Source organism: Stigmatopora nigra, chromosome 1, assembly GCF_051989575.1.
Source record: "Stigmatopora nigra isolate UIUO_SnigA chromosome 1, RoL_Snig_1.1, whole genome shotgun sequence".
NCBI lineage: Eukaryota > Metazoa > Chordata > Actinopteri > Syngnathiformes > Syngnathidae > Stigmatopora > Stigmatopora nigra.
Genome location: NC_135508.1, coordinates 4,727,976 through 4,747,782, shown reverse-complemented (window position 1 = coordinate 4,747,782; position 19,807 = coordinate 4,727,976). Strand labels below are relative to the sequence as shown.

At 36.9% G+C, this 19,807-nt stretch overlaps 2 protein-coding genes across 2 annotated transcripts; one reads left to right on the top strand and one right to left on the bottom strand.

Moving 5' to 3' along the window:
* Positions 1-374: 374 nt before the first annotated feature.
* On the top strand, positions 375-9,622 carry LOC144201803 (mitogen-activated protein kinase 14A). The gene is made up of 12 exons (XM_077724589.1): positions 375-594; positions 1,431-1,560; positions 4,353-4,411; positions 4,614-4,725; positions 5,917-5,946; positions 6,070-6,117; positions 6,225-6,339; positions 6,411-6,482; positions 7,662-7,741; positions 7,837-7,915; positions 9,190-9,363; positions 9,473-9,622. Exons 1-12 carry the CDS (start codon positions 470-472, stop codon positions 9,532-9,534), a joined length of 1,086 nt encoding a protein of 361 aa, XP_077580715.1. The 5' UTR covers positions 375-469; the 3' UTR covers positions 9,535-9,622.
* Positions 9,623-11,705: 2,083 nt separating this feature from the next.
* LOC144201796 (keratin, type II cytoskeletal 8-like) lies at positions 11,706-17,876 on the bottom strand. The gene is made up of 9 exons (XM_077724577.1): positions 17,303-17,876; positions 16,235-16,443; positions 16,082-16,142; positions 14,748-14,843; positions 14,494-14,658; positions 13,653-13,778; positions 13,328-13,548; positions 13,185-13,243; positions 11,706-12,457 (listed from the first exon to the last, which is right to left on the bottom strand). Exons 1-9 carry the CDS (start codon positions 17,771-17,773, stop codon positions 12,267-12,269), a joined length of 1,599 nt encoding a protein of 532 aa, XP_077580703.1. The 5' UTR covers positions 17,774-17,876; the 3' UTR covers positions 11,706-12,266.
* Positions 17,877-19,807: the final 1,931 nt, after the last annotated feature.

Here is a 19,807-nt window from a genome sequence, read left to right as displayed (position 1 = left end):
CATATATATAAAATATATATTAAAAAAAATATATAGACATATATATAAAATATATATTTAAAAAAAAAATATAGACATATATAAAATATATATTAAAAAAAAATATATAGACGTATATATAAAATATATATTAAAAAAAAATATATAGACATATATATAAAATATATATTAAAAAAAAATATAGACATATATAAAATATATATTAAAAAAATATATATAGACATGTATACACATACATATATACATATGTATGTATGTATGTATGTATATATAAGATGTGTAGAAGTGCATGTGTGGTTGCTTGCATGCGTCTTTATATGTCACCTGGGGGGCGCGGTTTGGACGGGGGCTCGGCAAGCAGGCTTGGCTTTACTCTTTGCAACCTTTACTAGTGTCTCACCTGACAGGTTGCACGGATACACTCACATTTTGGGTGCTCACTAGGCTACCTATAGTGGACACTGGCATCATGGACACCTTGTCAACCACCTCACCGGGTTTCCAAAAATTGGAGATCCAAAAGACGACATGGGAAATCCCTAAAAGATACACGGCTCTGCGCGCAGTTGGAACCGGTGCCTATGGAACCGTCTGGTAAGTCGAAATTTGGACAAAACGCCATCCATATACCAGGGCCATGTCCTTTAACTTTGTCCCAAGCTTGTTGTAAATGACAACAATGCCATACAATTGTCAAAACTTGTCATGATTATAACATTAAAACTCAAATAATATGTTTTATAAGAAGTATCTACTGTATTCTGTTCAAGATTTTGACATATGTCTACCATAACACCCATCGAAGACATTTCAATTCGTCCCATTGTTTCTAATTTGCCAAATAATCCTCATTAGATGTTCTTCAAGCGAGACTATTGTCGGAGAAGTCTCCACATGCCTCAAGTGTACATTCCACTCCTCGGACTGTTGCACCCGCAGTTATCTACCATCTGCAAACAAAACAGAAGTACTATTGTATGCCTTAGGCAAGTTAGCAAGTCAATGCAGGTCTGCTTAAATGCAAAAGTCTTCTCTACAAGCAGAAAAGCACTTAGCCCACATGATTTCCCTTTTATCAAATGATAAACCACTGACTAACAACCTTGCATGCCGCCAACAATATCGTCCATTTAAGAAATAAACTCACATGCACAATACTACATCTGTCTTTACCTGTTCATTTCACAATGAGTTTATAATTGTACTCCAGGCTATTCCTACACTTTGTTACCCATTTCTTATTCATCATTTATAAACTCCTAAATCCAATACTTGGACTTGAATGTAAGTGGAAATGTTTCTTTAGTTAATAAGTACCATGCAATCGACTGTAGTGAAATTCTGTCAATAACAATTGTCATTAGATCAATATTATAAGATTTAATGGTTATAAGAGTTACTAATGCATTTTTTTAATGTATATTTTGTAGTTCTGCTATAGACCAGAGAAGCAAGGAGAAGGTGGCTATTAAGAAGCTGTATCGTCCTTTCCAATCTCTCATCCACGCCAAACGAGCTTATCGGGAACTCAGGCTACTTCGACACAATATGCATGAAAATGTATGATTTTGTTCCATTGCAGTCATTTATTCAATTGTAAAATGTAGAGCAGGGGTGTCAGATTTGGGTTGGTTCGTGGGCTGCTTTAATGTCAACTTGATTTCACGTGGGTCAGACCATTTTAGATATAATATTTAGATTTTTTTTTAAATAAATGGATTAAAAGAACTGGATTAAAAGCCCTGGATATTCAGGTTTTTATAGATTTTAAACAATGTTTATTTTAGCTTTTTTTAAATATAGTTTTATATATTTTTAGATTTTACAGAATTATTTTTGAACTAAAAACAGAATAAATTGATTAAGAAATTACAATAATTGATTTGGAAGGGGGGATATCAGAAAATTTATTATTTTTAAAGAACCGGATAAAATCCCTGAATATTCTGTTTTTTATAGATATAAAACAATGTTTATTTTTGCTTTTATTTTAATTTCCCGGGCTACACAAAATGATACGACAGGCCCAGATTTGGCCCCCTGGCCACTATTTTGGCATGTGGTTTAAAGGATTGCAGGAACATTTTTATGCGGCCCGGACCATTTTAGATATAATATTTATATATCTTTTCTATAAATGGATTAAAAGAAATAGATTAAAACCCATGAATGTTCTATTTTTTTATAGATCTAAAACAATGTTTATTTTAGCTTTTTTAATATATTTTTAGATTTTACTAAATGATTTTTTAACTAAAAACACAGAAAAAATGATTAAAAAATTACAATTACTGATTTAAAAGGGGGAAAAAAATCAGGAAATTTAATATACATCTATACTCTTCATTTTAATTTGATCCTAAAACAGAAAGCCGGCATTCATGATTTACTTTGCCAGGCCACACAAAATTGATGCGACAGGCCCAGATTTTGCCCCCCGGCCGCCACTTTGACATTGGTTTAAAGAATTGAAGGAACAATTTTTTGTGGGCCAGACCATTTTAGATATAATATTTAGATTATTTTTAATTAAAGGATTAAAAGAACTGGTTTAAAAGCCCTGAATATTCTGTTTTTGATAGATCTAAAACAATGTTTATTTAGCCTTTTTTATATATTTTAGATTTTACAAAATGATTTTTGAACTAAAAACACAGAAAAAAACGGATTAAAAAATTACAATAATTTACTTAAAAATGGGGAAAATCAGGAAATTTAATATACAACTATACTTTTCATTTTAAAACAGAAAGTCGGCACTCATCATTTACTTTCCCGGGCCACACAAAATGATGCGACAGGCCAGATTTGGCCCCCGGACCGCCACTTTGACACATATGATCTAGAGTACAGATATAGTAATCAAAACTTGATGAGGAGCTATAGTTTCGTGCATGCTCCAAACTACTACAATTCACTTTATTTGTCTCATTCAAGCAAAGTTATTTTTGAGGACAAGCAACTAACTTTGTTAGTTCAACCACAGCCTACTTTCTGTGTCAAGCTTTAGGCTAAGCTTCAAGTGTTTGTTGTTAAAACCCACATGGCCCACTGAGTGTTTCTTTTGGGGAAAACAGGCTTCCTGTACATGTGGGGTATATAACTTTAATTTTGAGGCTAATCCAGGAAGAGATTACGTTATTATTGTTTTTGGAAAAATCCAAAGAAATGCATTAAGTTACATGGAAATAGTTTATGTATACACACAATGAAAATTTAAATTCACGATACAAATGCTAGACTGTATTCAATGCTTTGCTTGGGGGAAAAAGGATACTTTTTCTTCTAGAAGTATTGATTCATTGGCCAAATGGGGGACTGAATGGGGTTTGCTATCAGTATAGTCCTGTTTCCAAAAACACTATATCACAAAAACAACTTTTTCTGTTAATTTTTTAGTTCATATTCACAGTGCGTTTTGTTTGAGTAGCTATGATTCTTCCATAAGCTGAGAAACCTATAAATGGCATTATTCATCTTGCCATTAGGCTTTTGTTTTGAAAAGAAATCCCAATAATTATATTATTCCGCATTCGAACATTTTTAAAGGAAAGTTTTACATGTAAGAAATAAAATAAAATAAATAAAACGCTAAATATGCATTGCAGGCAATGTTCCCTCTAATTTTTCATTAGTCTGGGCAAAAAGACAACCTTCCCGAGCGCACCGAGTACCAGTGTTAGTGACATCATCATTGCTCGCCATGGGCACACCAGTATCACACCTGGCATAAGCAGGTGTATGTCAATGTTCCCTCTAATTTTTAATGTAAAACATTCTGTAAAACACACAAAATAACATAAGAGTGGACAGAGTTACTGCCACTGGCTGCCGCATAAACGGCACCATTATAGCGAAAGGAGTAAAAAAAAAAAAATTTTATTTACTGAGCACAATTTGATTGCTGCTGCGCAGAGAAGACGAGTACTGCGCAATTGCGCATGCGCACAGCTTAGAGGGAACATTGGTTGCAGGAGTATGGGATGATTTTTTTTTTTAAAACATAAACATCAAAATAGACAAAGAGAAAGACAGATAATACATTTGGAATTATGGGATTAAATGTTTCTTTTAAAAAAGCATGGATAGAAAGACACAAAAAAAGCACTATTCCACTTAATGCGTGCATTTAAATGCAATTTAGTGCGTAAAATCGACGGTTTGACACAATTCGGCTAAAATTTTGGGTATACATTTTGGAGATATGGATGATTTTTAAGTGACATGCACATTAAGATGGTTTTGTAGTTGTGTATCTTTTGATATGTGTTTATGTTAGTCACTTATTGTTGTGTGTCTACGTGAAAACCACTACTTAACCAAATTTTATTCTTGCTTTTTTTGTGCTAAAGGTGATATGCCTCCTTGATGTCTTCACACCAGATTCCTCCTTGGAGAAATTCCAAACTTTGTCAGTGAGCGACCACAATATTTTGTTATTTGCCTTAGCTTGTCAAGACCCTTTGAGAGAGTCTGTGCACATTCAAAACAAATTCAAGCATGAATGTTAAAAGCAAGTTTGCACATGTCTGTTTTGGTTGGCATGTTCTGTTGCTTATCGTGTGTGGTTCTCGATCATCACTGTTTTTCCTTTTCTTTTCACCAACATTTAGTTATATGGTGATGCCCTTTGTAGCACAAGATCTGGGCCACATCATGAAAAAGCGGAGATTAACTGATCGCATCATCACATACCTATTCTACCAGCTTCTAAGAGGACTTAAGGTATTAGTATATTCGGAATTCGTGACCGGACGTTTGGCCGCCGGTCTTTTGGTCGCCGGTCTTTTGTTCGCCGGTCTTTTGGTCGCCGGTCTTTTGGTCGCCGGTCTTTTGGTCGCCGGTCTTTTGGTCGCCGGTCTTTTGGTCGCCGGTCTTTTGGTCGCCGGTCTTTTGGTCGCCGGTCTTTTGGTCGCCGCTCTTTTGGTCGCCGCTCTTTTGGTCGCCGCTCTTTTGGTTGCCGGTCAAATGGTGAGAGAGAGTCTACTGTTGAAACCAGCTCTCAAAATTATACTCATGAGAGAGAGAGTTTAATATCTAAGTACTGTTTAATGTCAAAGTACTGTTTAATATCTAAGTACTGTTTAATATCTAAGTACTGTTTAATATCCAAGTATGGTTTAAAATCTAAGTACTGTTTAATATCTAAGTGCTGTTTAATATTTAAGTATGGTTTAATAGCCAAGTACGGTTTAATATCTAAGTACTTTTTAATATCAATGTACTGTTTAATATCTAAGTACTGTTTAATATCTAAGTACTGTTGAAACCAGCTCCCAAAATTATATTCATGAGAGAGTTTAATATCTAAATATCTACTGTTTTCAAAAGTACTTAGATATTAAATTCTCTCTCTTAGACATTAAACTCTCTCTCTTAGACATTAAAATCTCATGAATATAATTTTGGGAGCTGGTTTCAACAGAAAACTGTCACGATTTGACCGGCGACCAAAAGACCAGCGACCAAAAGACCGGCGACCAAAAGACCAAGCATCTTGGGTATTAGTCCAACTCTGTTGTTTATATATCCCCCAAAAGTTAGAGGTTTAGGGATGATGGATATTCAGTACAGTGATTCCTCGACATACGAGCATTTCGAGATACGAGTAAAATTTCAAGCAAATAATTATCTAATAGTTCATTTCAATGGCAAAACATTCATTCGAGTTACGAGAATATCGACACACGAGCCCAGTCCCGGAACAAATTAAGCTCATATCTCGAGGTACTACTGTACTTAGACACCAAGTAGAAAACACATACCAACTAGACTTAATTTTTGGTTTATTCCTACACACACAAAAATAGGAAAACCTAAATGTAACATGTATTTACAGAGAATTATTACACAATTCCCTGTGATTATTTGGTCCGAGTCTCAAGCAAGATTTATTCATGTTCTCATTTTTTCCAGTACATTCATTCTGCTGGCATCATCCACCGGGTATGTAATCTCCATAAAAAAACACTGCCTCACTCTTTAAACATTAATATGTAAGCAGATCAATATATATACTAACAGTAGTTCATCTATGCTATATTCATGTAATAGTGATTCTTTTTGTAGGACCTCAAACCTGGCAACCTTGCTGTGAATGAAGAATGTGAATTAAAGGTATAATTGGGTAAAATTAATGAAATCTGAAAAGGCGAGAATGATTTTTTTTTCTATTTTGGTCAAGGATTTCACGGCAAATATTTTTTATCTCATCCTCTTATTAGATTTTGGACTTTGGCCTTGCGAGGCATACAGAGAGTGAAATGACTGGCTATGTTGTGACCCGCTGGTATCGAGCTCCAGAGGTCATATTCAATTGGATGCATTACAGTCAGACGGGTAGAGTTGGGTGGGAAAGCATAAGTGATACTGCCAAAGTCATAGCAGTAAAATTTCTCTTCATATTACAGTGGATGTCTGGTCAGCTGGCTGTATCCTGGCCGAGATGATCACTGGCAAAGTTCTCTTTCCTGGAAACGACAGTATCCTCATGTAGTCTCCTTTGCAGGAATCACGCCATATGGTCGTGACTGGACGTTTGGTCGCCGGTCTTTTGGTCCCTTTTGGTCGCCGGTCAAATATAAGGTTAAACACTCACTTGGATATTAAACTCTCTCTCCTAGTTATCAAACTCTCTCTCTCTCTCTCTCTCTCTCTCTCTCTCTCTCTCTCTCTCTCTTAGATATCAAACTCTCTCTCCCTTAGATATCAAACTCTCTCTCTCTCTTAGATATCAAACTCTCTCTCTCTTAGATATCAAACTCTCTCTCTCTTAGATATCAAACTCTCTCTCTCTTAGATATCAAACTCTCTCTCTCTTAGATATCAAACTCTCTCTCTCTTAGATATCAAACTCTCTCTCTCTCTTAGATATCAAACTCTCTCTCTCTTAGATATCAAACTCTCTCTCTCTTAGATATCAAACTCTCTCTCTCTCTTAGATATCAAACTCTCTCTCTCTCAGATATCAAACTCTCTCTCTCTCAGATATCAAACTCTCTCTCTCTTTCAGAAATCAAACTCTCTCTCTCTTAGATATCAAACTCTCTCTTAGATATTAAACTCTCTCTCTCTTAGATATTAAACTCTCTCTCTCTTAGATATTAAACTCTCTCTCTCTCTCTTAGATATTAAACTCTCTCTCTCTTAGGTATTAAACTCTCTCTCTTAGATATTAAACGCTCTCTCACCAATATAATTTCGAGATCTGGCTTCAACAGTAAACTCTCTGTCACCATTTGACCGGTGACCAAACGTCCAAACACCCCATATCGTTATTGCCCTATAGTTCTCATGTTGTATTATTTGCTTGGATCAAGAGTGTCAGACTCGGGTTTGTTCGCGGGTCATATTAATGCCAACTCGATTGGAAATTTAATATACATCTATACTCTTCATTTTAATTTGATCCGAAATCAGAATCCGGCACTCATGATTTACTTTCCCGGGCCACACAAAATGATACGGCGGGCCAGATTTGGCCCACGGGCCGCCACTTTGACACATTTACCTTGGATGTAGGACAAGTGGGTCTGAATCAATATGCAATACTCAATGATAGTAATGATACGCATTAATTTTATCTAATAACATGAACACCCTTGAATTTGTTTTACCACCTTTGCCTCAGCACTCAGACTTTCTTTAACCAACATGCTTAGGTATGGATCAACTAAAAATGATCCTCCGCCTGACTGGGACGCCTGACTCTACTTTGATGCAAAAGATGCAAAGTAAAGATGTGAGTTTTTATAATGTATCCTATATGTAAATGCCAGAGTCCATATTTTATACCTAATATTCCAACGACTTGACAAAATTGGACTTGATTTCCAGGCACAGTCATACGTTCAAGGTCTCCCTGCCCAAGCAAAGAAGAACTTCAAACATGCTTTTCCATCCATGGAAGAAAACGGTTGGTTAAAATGCACGGTTCAAACTCAATATAATGATATTTTTGTACTATTTTATTTCATCCATTCAATTGTGGCGGCCATTATATCGACCTCACAGCTCGGGGTCCTGAGCAATGCTCTAAGCTGCGCGCATGCGAGATTGCGAACTACTCTCATCTTCTCTGTGCAGCAGCAATCATATAGCGCGCAGTAAATAAAATCCAAACTTTTTTTACCTCTTTCCCCATGGTGGCGCCATTTACGCTACAGCCGGTGGTAGTAGCTCTGTCCACTCTTATGTTTTTTTGTGTTTTACAGCATGTTTTACATGAAAAATTAGAGGGAACATTGAATTCCACCTGCTTATGCCAGGTGTTATACTAGTGTGCCCATAGCGACCAATGATGATGTCACTAACACTGGTACTCAGGGTGGTTGTCTTTCTGGCCATACCAACGAAAAATTTGAGGAAATATTGGTCCTTGGTTCAAATCCAGGTCACGTCCCACCTCTGTGGAGTTTGCATGTTCTGCGTGGGTTTCCTCCGGGTTTTCCGGTTTCCTCCCTCATACCAAAATTATGCCCTAATGAGGATAGAGCCAGAAAATTAGATGAGATTCCATTGTTAATATTTTTGCTAAAAGAAACAAGAAAATGCATTTTAATGCTTTATAGCAGGGGTGGGCAAACTTTTTAGCCCGGGGGCCACATTGACTTTAAAAATTTGACAGATGGGTCGGGTCAGCATAAGATACGATACATATAAAAAAGTGCATCCGTTAACAGTACATATGAAAAATAAACAGAAAAAAGGACGAAAGTAATAACATACTCATCACTCATTGAAGTAAAAAGTATAAAGTACAAAGTAAAGTCAAAAGGAATGTATTAAGAAATATTAAAATGTCATTTAAAAAAAGATAGAAGGGCTGTAAAACACAAAAAAACAAATAAGAGTGGACAGAGCTACTGCCACTGGCTTCCGCGTGATGGCGCCATCTTGGGGAAAAAGATAAAAAATAAAAAATTATTAAAAAAAAAAAACATTTGGACAACGTCGGCGGGCCGGATTAAAAGGCCTAGCGGACCAGATGTGGACCGCGGGCCTTAGTTTGCTCTATAGTCACGAGGCAATGGCGAATGCACTACTTTCAACTTCAGCACTACATTTTTACAACTACAGTATATGTTAGTGCATTTATTCAAGTACAATGTAATGAATAAATCACTAACCCTTGTTTACATCTTAAATAGTTGATCATTTTCAATAATGTTGACATCTTAACGCCTACAGCTGTGTCACTACTGGAGGGCATGTTACTATTGGATCCCGACAAAAGACTGACAGCCAAACAGGGACTGTCACACCCCTTCATGGCAGAATACCATGATCCAGAGAGCGAACCAGATTCTCGACCCTATGATGACTCTTTTGAGAACTTAGAGCTCGCCATTGGGGAATGGAAGAGTAAGTCAAATTGCGTAGTAAAGCATTTAATCAAATTATTGAATAAGACTATATTGCGGTTTTATACTATATTACTTTTATGTAACAAGGATGACACTTTTTCTCTCAGGTCTCATCCACATGGAGATCATGACCTTTGACCCTGATGACCCTAGTAAGACCGCCATATAGGATGACCCTTTCAGCCACAATCTATGGCAATTTTTTTCTGATTTGCTGTAGTTTGTTACATGTAATATAATATAATGTTTCACTTTCAGACTCATTCCCCTCAGTGTATTTTTTTAATGTGTGTGATAGACTACGATATATATTTGGTGTTATAGGAATGTATATACTGTATATCAGTGGTGTCAAAGAGGCAGTCCGCGGGCCAAATCTGGCCCATCGCATCATTTTTTGTGGCCAGAGAAAGTAAATCATGAGTGCCGACGTTTTGTTTTAGGATCAAATTCAAATGAAGAGTATAGATATATATTAAATTGCCTGATTTTACCCCTTTTAAATCAATAATTGTCATCTTTCAATCAATTTTTTCTGTGTTTTTAGTTAAAAAAATATTTGGTGAAATCTAAAAATATATTTTAAAAAAGCTCAAATAAACTGTTTTAAATCTATAAAAACTGAATATTCAGGGCTTTTAATCCATTTTTTAAATCCAGTTTTCAAATAAAAACGTAGAAAAAGCTAAAATAAACATTTTTGGATCTATAAAAAAAGAATATTCAGGGCTTTTGATCAAGTTCTTTTAATCCATTTATAAAAATTTAATTTTATCAAAAATCTTTTTTTTTTTGTTTAATTCCAATGTTGGCGTACATATGAGACGGTGAAGCAAATGCACATGTAGTGCATTTTTTTACCACTAGATGGAAGCATTGAAACAATAACCATAACCACTGATACACAGTTTGCAACCAGTAGGTGTCAGTGAGACACTTTCTAGGATAAAGCACAAAATGGCCTCGGATTTAACATGTTTGCACTTAGGGTTTGCTTATATAAATGCTATCAATTGTAGACAGAGACACTAACAGAATCTGACTAGTGACAAATACTCATTCCCACATCAAATAAGGATTATCGGTCTGTCATTTTGCTGCACCCACTTTTAATCCACTTTTCTCTTTTCCGAATTTGTGGTATTTTACTTGATCTGACTTGTTAAAACAACACCGGATGAGAAATTATTTTTAAAGTGACTAAGATTGACTCCCATTAAATAATAATCAGACCCAGGTGTTAAAGTGTCACTTTGTGTTGTCCGCAAAAATTTAATCATGTGTTGACTTCATATTTTGTGCTGAAATCCAAATAAAAATTACTTTGTTTTCCTTTATTTCCCAGATGTTTTTTTTAATGGATCATTCTCAATTTTTTTATGTAAATTAAAAATTAAAATGCACTTACTGTCTGTGCAGGCTGGTGGTAACTTAAAATGTTGAGTTAATATGAGGATATGACAAAGTGAAAACTAAAACAGGGAATCCAAAATTACAAAGGGAAACAAAAAGCTAGAGAATATACACCAAAAAAACAAGGGCAAGATTTGAAAAAAACACCTAACAGTCAACGTGACAAGAAATTGTATGGATTGGACAGAAGGGACTTAAATACAGAGTTATGGGTTAATTAGACATTGAGAACAGGTGGGTGAGACACAGCAGCGAATAGGTTGAGAGGGAAAAAAACAATAAGAAATCATGCAGTTTTTTGTTTTGTTTTTAAATTTAAAAAACAGTGTAAAAAGTTTTTTACCCCCTTACTATGTACAAAACAGATTTAAAAATTAGCCAGACAAATAATGCACACTCCTATTTTATTTTTAATGTCAATAGATTTCGACAAATAGAACAATAATATTTTTCTATTTTTTTTTTTAAATCTATTGACATTAAGAAAATGACCTATAGGAGAAATATTGAATATTTCTTGGTTTTCTTTGTGAATTAAAAAAGACAGAGAAAAATAAATATTCAATGTTTCTCTTTTTTTAGATCACAATTCCCTTATAGCAGACATTGGCAAACTACGGCGTGCGGGCAAAATGTGGTCCGTTAGGCTTTATAATCCGGCCTGCCGACATTGTCCATTTTTTACCCCAAGATGGCACACTATTCTCGTCTTCTCTGCGCAGCAGCAATCATATGGCGCGCAGTAAATAAAATCCAAACTTTTTGAGTTTTTTTTAACCCCTTTCCCCATGATGGCGCTGTTTACACGGCAGCCAGTGGCAGTAGCTCTGTCCACTCTTATGTTTTTTGTGTTTTACCGCATATTTTACATGAAAAAATAGACCTCAGTGAATATTGTTTTAAAAAATACTTAAAAACAAACACTGATTCAGCTTGACAGAGCTTTATTCCAGGCTTTGTGGCAAAACAACTTGGTTATACCTTTCAAATTAGTATTTTTTCCTTTCAGATTAAAGCAGAAGTGAGCCAAAATGCAAACATTATGTCAAGTTTACTCTTTCTATACTCACAAAAACAGATGTCGGTAATTATATGTGAAAGTGATGCATGCTGTACATGCTATGGAGACATAATATCTGTAGAAAAGATGACCAGGAAATAAAATTCTTTGCTGTGTAATAAGACTTCTGGACTTCCTCTTGTGCTTAACATGTTTGCTAAATAGTTGCATTACATAGTCATGTGACTACAAGTATATTCTTGTCTACAACTCAAAAGACAGCCATGAACACACAAGAGGAATGACTCATTTAATTTGCTCTTTATTTGGTTGGAGCTCTCACAATTGCTCTGCCGTGCTTTGACTTTGACGGAATCTCAGATTTGGGGAAGTACAGAGAGAACAGTAAAGGGATAAGTATGTGGAAGCTAAGATTCTTTTTTCAGAGGGATGGGAAAAGACCTATTGGGCCCCCAAGAGGACTGGGATTAACGGCGAGAACTGCGGGTGCTGGATCTTGATGTCATCATGGTAGTGCTACCACCACCGCTGCCGCCGCCGCCACCGATGCTCATGCGGCTCATGCTGCCGTAGCCACCACTCCTGCTAATTCCTCCGCCCATTCCTCCGCCCATTCCTCCGCCAATTCCCATTCCCATTCCCATTCCTCCACCACCACCTAGTAATAACAAGGAAAAAAATCTGATTAATATAATTTAACATGGCATTAAAAGACAGAGATACATTATATTCAAATTGTAAATCACCTCCAATGCTACTCACAATTGTACCATTTTACATCATAGAAGAAATTGAATCCGGATAACATATTGGCCAAAATTGTTATTTTGAACAAATATAAGCAAAGTAAGGCTCGCGGGCCAAATTCGGCCCGTTAGGCTTTTTAATCCGGCCCATCGACGTTGTCCAAATAATGTTTTATTTTAAATTTTTATTACCCAAGATGGCGCCATCATGCGGAAGCCAGTGGCATTAGCTCTGTCTACTCCTATTTGTTTTTTTATGTTTTACAGCCCCTCTATTTTTTCTAAATTACATTTTAATATTTCTTAATACATTCCTTTTGACTTTACTTTGTACTTTATACTTTTTACTTTAATGATGAGTGATGAGTATGTTAATACTTAAGTCCTTTTTTTCTGTTTATGTTTCATATGTACTGTTAACGGATGCACTTTTTTATATGTATCCTATCTTGTGCTGACCCGGCCCATCTGTCAAATTTTTCAAGTCAATGTGGCCCTAGAGCCAGAAAGTTTGCCCACCCCTGATTTAGAACCAATTAGTCAAATTTATTAACCAATTTTTTTCAGTACACAAACGCACAAAAGGGCTCAACGAAAACAAAAACAACAACAACAAAAACTCCCCATTTTAGTACTTACCGGAGGAACTATGAGATTCCGAGGAGGTAATATGGACAGTTGCATTTGCGCTGCCAAGCCTGTAAAGACACGCAACACTGAAGTACGGCACTACACATAAATCACAGGCATTTTAAAAGGTTTAAAGCTTTCAAGCTTAATACCTTTCCTCCTCTCCTTCCAGCAGTTTCCTGTAGGTGGCAATCTCAATGTCAAGAGTCAGTTTGAGGTTCATGAGTTCCTGGTATTCGCGAATCTGGCGGGCCATGTCCTGCTTGGCTCTCTGTAGGGCATCTTCCAAATCCTTGATTCGGAGTTTGGCGTCCTTGACTGCCAGCTCACCTCGCTCTTCAGCCTCAGCGATTTGAGTCTCAAGGTTGACGCGCTACAAATGGAAAGTTAGACAGTTAGACAAGTTAGACAAACAGGGTTTGGAAACTTTAAAAGAAAGGGCAAAATTAAGAACTAGACTTAAACTGAATAGTATACCTGTGCCTTGACTGCGTCGATCTCATTTTGAAGGCGGCTAATCATACGGTTGAGTTCTGCGATCTCGTTCTTAGTGTTGCGAAGGTCATCTCCATATTGGCCAGCAGAGGCTTCCATGTCCTTGTACTGGAGGGATGAGAGTGGAAGGCTTTGGTTAAGAATATTGCTTATACAGTGTTCCCTCGCTACTTCGCGGTTCAGCTACCGCGGACTCAGAGTTTCGCGGATTTTTTTTGGAAGAAAAATACAAATATTACATTGAAACAACATATTTTACAGTTTTTTTTTGTTATAACATGAATTTCACTCTCTCTGCCCGTATTCTATATGGTGTACTGTATACAGGGGGGTAAATTTTTAAAAAAAAATGGAATTAAATTCAAATTACGCATTTTTGAAGGGGAATCCCTACTTCGCGGAAATTCACTTATCGCAGGTGGTCCCCGTCCCCATTAACCGCGATAACCGAGGGAACACTGTAATTTGCTTGTTTTTACCTCTTAAACCTCTTATAAATAATGCCTATTTTCTCAGTGGGTGTGGCAGGAAAATAACCTTATACTTAAACCTTATACTATCCTTAAAAAATAGGATTTCCTGTAATTGTTTGGTAGCCATTTTGTCTAATAATGCCATACTGGCATCTAAAAAGCTCAGGTGAGAGGTTATTGACCCAAATTTTCAAGAGTTTCATGGCATTCCAAAAGATTGCCAGTCTCTAAATGGCAGGAATATTTTATTATACAACTAAAACAACGAAGAGGGAGGAGTCTACCAGTGTTGGCCAATTATTGGCTGATCTTAGCAGAGGTCTGCCATTGTTGTTTTGTTCTTTACCAACCTTTTGAGTGTACCACTCTTCTGTTCCTTGACGACTTTGGTTGGCAATGTCCTCGTATTGTGCCTTCACTTCTGCAATGATGGCGTCCATGTCCAGATTGCGGCTGTTGTCCATCTCCACGATAACTGAAGTGTCCTTGATCTGGCTCTGGAGTTCACGAAGCTCCTGATATACATAGAAAAATATTAGGCATTAATAATTGTGAAGCAAAGTAGGTATTCAATTTTGTACTCAGAAAGTTTTGTTTTTCATACAGCATCGTAGACAGCCCTGAGGAAGTTGATCTCATCCTGAAGAGAATCGACCTTTGCCTCAAGCTCAAGTTTGTTCATGTAGGCACCATCAACGTCCTATGAAAATAAGGGGTTACAATAGAGAAAAATGAATACAGACGGAAGGAAATTGATTACAATTGTTCGCGAGTTGAAATTGTTCGCGGGTTGAAATTGTTCGCGGGTTGAAATTGTTCGCGAGTTGAAATTGTTCGCGAGTTGAAATTGTTCGCGAGTTGAAATTGTTCGCGAGTTGAAATTGTTCGCGAGTTGAAATTGTTCGCGAGTTGAAATTGTTCGCGAGATGAAATTGTTCGCGAGTTGAAATTGTTCGCGAGTTGAAATTGTTCGCGAGTTGAAATTGTTTGCGGGTTGAAATTGTTCGCGGGTTGAAATTGTTCGCGGGTTGAAATTGTCCGCGGGTTGAAATTGTCCGCGGGTTGAAATTGTCCGCGGGTTGAAATTGTCCGCGGGTTGAAATTGTCCGCGGGTTGAAATTGTCCGCGGGTTGAAATTGTCCGCAGGTTGAAATTGTCCTCAAGTTGAAATTGTCCGCAAGTTGAAATTGTCCGCAAGTTGAATTTGTCCATAAGTTGAATTTGTCCATAAGTTGAATTTGTCCATAAGTTGAATTTGTCCATAAGTTGAATTTGTCCATAAATTGAATTTGTCCATAAGTTGAATTTGTCCATAAGTTGAATTTGTCCATAAGTTGAATTTGTTCATAAGTTGAATTTGTTCATAAGTTGAATTTGTCCATAAGTTGAATTTGTCCATAAGTTGAATTTGTCCATAAGTTGAATTTGTTCATAAGTTGAATTTGTTCATAAGTTGAATTTGTTCATAAGTTGAATTTGTTCATAAGTTGAATTTGTCCATAAGTTGAATTTGTCCATAAGTTGAATTTGTCCATAAGTTGAATTTGTTCATAAGTTGAATTTGTTAGTAAGTTGAATTTGTTCATACTTTGAAATTGTTCATACTTTGAAATTGTTCATACTTTGAAATTGTTCATACTTTGAAATTGTTCATACTTTGAAATTGTTCATACTTTGAAATTGTTCATACTTTGAAATTGTTCATACTTTGAATTTTTTAAAATTGAAGTTGATTCAGTGCTATATTTTGTATCATAATATATGTTTAAGGCCTATACAAGTATATTGAAGGTTTATATACAAGGTTTGACATAAACGCAATTTGCAGACATGTTTGTATGTACCGTTGTTCGTAACTTGAATGTTCGTAAGTAGGGGAGTGTCTGTACTTAAATATTTTCAGCACATACTCAGGGTTTCCATTTTTAAATAATTTACCTTCTTAAGGAGAACAAATTCATTCTCCACTGCAGCACGCTTGTTGATTTCATCCTCATATCTGAAAAATGACAAGCATAGATAAATTAGTTAAAAAAAAAAAAACGACCGTTGCTCTGAAATCCTGTTAAGAGATTAATAAATGGGCCACACTTGTTCTTGAAGTCTTCTACCAAGCCTTGCATGCTCTTCAGCTCAGATTCCAGTTTAACTTTCTCGTTGCCAAGTCCATCCAACTGTCTGCGCAGGTTGGCAATGTAGGCCTCGAACATGGCGTCAATATTAGAGCGGGTGGTGGTCTGGTCTTGCAGAAGACTCCATTTGGTCTCCAGCATTTTGTTCTGCTGCTCCAGGAAGCGTACCTGAAAGTAATTTTAGATTGTGTCTTAAATGAGCAGTATTTTTTTTAATGTACATCATTCTACCGCCCCAAAAGGCCATTTTGTGTAATTACATGGTCACTAACTAGAATATGAGATGACTATTATGTGATAATCTGAACAAGCATGTCTAAACTTCTGCTCCTTTTGCAATGAACATAAAATAAAAGCTGATGTAAGATGCCTGGGGGAAAGTTAAAACCCATCCCTCCATTTTGGCTTCCACGCCTTGTTTAGCCCCTCCCACAACTTAGTTCACTTTACTTTACCAATTGCCCATCCTTCAAAATGTTTTTTAAATGTCTTTGACATTACTGATCATTCATAATTACATACAATGTAAAAATATAAACATTATTATTCTGCAACAGACCACATTTTGCTCTCATGATAATGTAGCCAGCTATAGTCAATGTGTGTAATATTCAAAACTTTAAATGCACATTAGATCCAACCTTCATTTTAATGATCATTATAGTGTTTGCACATAGACCAGGTGTGTTGCATCACTCTGAAGTGATCTAAAGCCTAATGATTACTAACCTGATACCTTCGAGTTTAGTGGAATCAGTTACTGGATATGAGTACTATTATGTTTCTGCATCTCACTGTAGAGACAGATGGCAGATGGCCAACTATAGTCATGGATACATCCAATAAGAATTGACCTTTTTTTGCAGCACCTACTCTGCATTTTCATGAACGATATGTAGAACAAAGAATATTACTACGTCTTTCTTACCTATTATATCAAATATTCAATAGAGAACCGAATAACTTCAGTTTTGCACAAACACATTTTGTCTAAAATCGAACCTTTCAACCTAAAATTTCCACATACCTTCTCGATGAAGCTGGCAAATTTGTTGTTCAGACCCTTTATCTGGTCTTTCTCTTGGGTACGGACCACCTGGATGCTAGGATCGATCTTAATATCCATTGGGGCAAGCAGGCTGTGGTTGACTTGGACATTTGTGATGGGGGCTATCATCTGACCAAAGCCTCCAAGACTCATACTAGAACTTCCACTACCCATACCATAACCTCCAAATCCTCCACCACCACCTCCAGCAGCAAACCCATAACTTCCACCAGCACCACCAGCACCACCTCTAGCCCCCATGGACGATCTAACCATAGAGACACTTGAGGACATTATGGGACCTGTAGTATAATTAACTGCAGATTGGGAGGAGAATCCACGCCTACTACCGGCACGACCACCACCAAAACCATAATCACCTCCAATACTGCTGCTGCTTCCACCAGTCCCATAGCTTGTACGCACAATTTTCGAGCTTCGTGAAGACATTTTGAAGAAAAGAAAATCCAGAAAAGGATGAGTAGGGAGAGAGAGAGAAAGTTTTGGCAGAGCTGTGGAGTCCACTAAGAGGTGAGTCAAGTCCCTCTAAGTACCTGCTCTATGTCCCCGATGGGTTTTTATGGGGATCCAACAGCATTTTAGCTCCACCTTTTCTGCACCTCCCATCCATGCTCCAATCATTGGGAACGCAAAGGGCGCACCTGTAGAAAGGTGGGCTTTTATGAAAATACTGTATTTGGTGTTGAAATGAGCCGCCTTGACACACCTAACAAGATGAAGACACTAAGTGTACAGTACACTTGCAAATTGTGGGGATTTGGGAAAATTGTTGCTGTTATGGGGAAATTTGGCCAGTAGAAGAAGACATTTTTTGCATTTTGACAAGTTTTGCATTATAAATGAAACCGTTAGCCTTTGGTTCCCAGCTGTACTGACAAGTTAAATAAAACACATTTTTTACAATTGCACTACCTTTAAAATATTCATACCTTAAAAATAAAAGCAATTTTTTTTTTTAAACTAGATGGATACATGCGTGACCGGACGTTTGGTCGCCGGTCTTTTGGTCGCCGGACGTTTGGTCGCCGGTCTTTTGGTCGCCGGTCTTTTGGTCGCCGGACGTTTGGTCGCCGGTCTCTTGGTCGCCGGTCTTTTGGTCGCCGGTCTTTTGGTCGCCGGTCTAATGTACTTAGATATTAAACACGACTTAGATATTAAACTCTCTCTGATGAATATAAGTTTGAGAGCTGGTTTCAACAGTAAACTCTCTGTCACCATTTGACCGGCGACCTAAAGGGACCAGAACACCGGCGACCAAAATACTGGCGACCAAAATACTGGCGACCAAAAGACCGGCGACCAAAAGACCGGCGACCGAATGACCGGCGACCGAATGACCGGCGACCAAAAGACCGGCGACCAAAAGACCGGCGACCAAACATTCGAGCACCGATACATGATACCAGCCTTCATTTAGTACACACTAGCAATAACCTCCACATTTTGATAACATCTTAAACCTCATTCCTTTTAGTTTTTCAATTATAAAATGTGACACATGACCTAACACCAGAGATAAAGACAAGATACTTTCTTGTTCTGTTTCAACCTGTTGAAACCCATCACATCCAAATGAGTCTTTTTTTTAAGTGCCGGAGGGGAAGGCTCATCCCATAAGATTTGCTAGAGCTTTTCTTCCTTTCCCCAAAATTCTTATATATACATATATATTATCCATATTTATTTATGGTCTTCACACATTGATGCAATGCATTGCTGTATATGCATTTGGATTGGCTGCAATTCAATTGTACACAGAATTATTTAAAAAATGAAAAGATTTCCACAATACACTCAACAATGTCGACTCTAAACGTGTAGATTTTTATTAATCAACAATGTTAACTGTCAATGTGCAGATTTTTTATTAATCAACAATGTTTTCCCCCCCCTGAAACACAACTTTGATTAAAACACAATTGCAATACTGTTACATAACTATTCGTCTGCTAAGAACGTTTAAAAAATGGTCTCTTTTAATGAAATGGATTGTATATCCTGGAAATGATGAGTGACTTCTCAAGAGGTCTTGTTACCACATGCGGTGGAATGTTTGTAGACCAAAGTCCTTTGTGAAAATTTTCATGGGGTGGGACTTTTTTCACTGATAATTCCTGACAAGTAGATAGTGCAATTTAGTACCATGAATTGATTCCCTTGTGTAGTTTAGTTTTCTATGGCTTTACTTCTATTAGCTCAGGCAATGGACTCAAGACCTTGCGATCCCTTGTTTTACATTTTCCCCCTAGATTGGCCTTGTAAAGATAGAACAAAATAGGGTGGATTGCACCTTATAGCACCAAAGAAGGCACTTATTTTTTATTCTACCTGGATTTATCAAACTTATCATTGGAAAAATCATATGTTAAGGCAAGGGTGTCAGACTCGGGTTGGTTCGCGTTGTCAATTTCATGTTGGCCGGATCATTTTAGATATAAAATTTAGATATTTTTTCTATAAATT

Excerpts from the sequence above, each read along its gene's own strand:
- LOC144201796 (XM_077724577.1), bottom strand. The coding sequence starts at position 17,773 with ATGTCTTCACGAAGCTCGAAAATTGTGCGTACAAGCTATGGGACTGGT. Across the intron at positions 16,444-17,302 it reads TTGCCAGCTTCATCGAGAAG|GTACGCTTCCTGGAGCAGCA; the intron begins GTATGTGGAAAT and ends AATTACTTTCAG. Across the intron at positions 14,659-14,747 it reads TCAGGGCTGTCTACGATGCT|GAGCTTCGTGAACTCCAGAG; the intron begins GTATGAAAAACA and ends TATGTATATCAG.
- LOC144201803 (XM_077724589.1), top strand. The coding sequence starts at position 470 with ATGGACACCTTGTCAACCACCTCACCGGGTTTCCAAAAATTGGAGATC. Across the intron at positions 1,561-4,352 it reads GACACAATATGCATGAAAAT|GTGATATGCCTCCTTGATGT; the intron begins GTATGATTTTGT and ends TTTGTGCTAAAG. Across the intron at positions 6,340-6,410 it reads GATGCATTACAGTCAGACGG|TGGATGTCTGGTCAGCTGGC; the intron begins GTAGAGTTGGGT and ends TTCATATTACAG.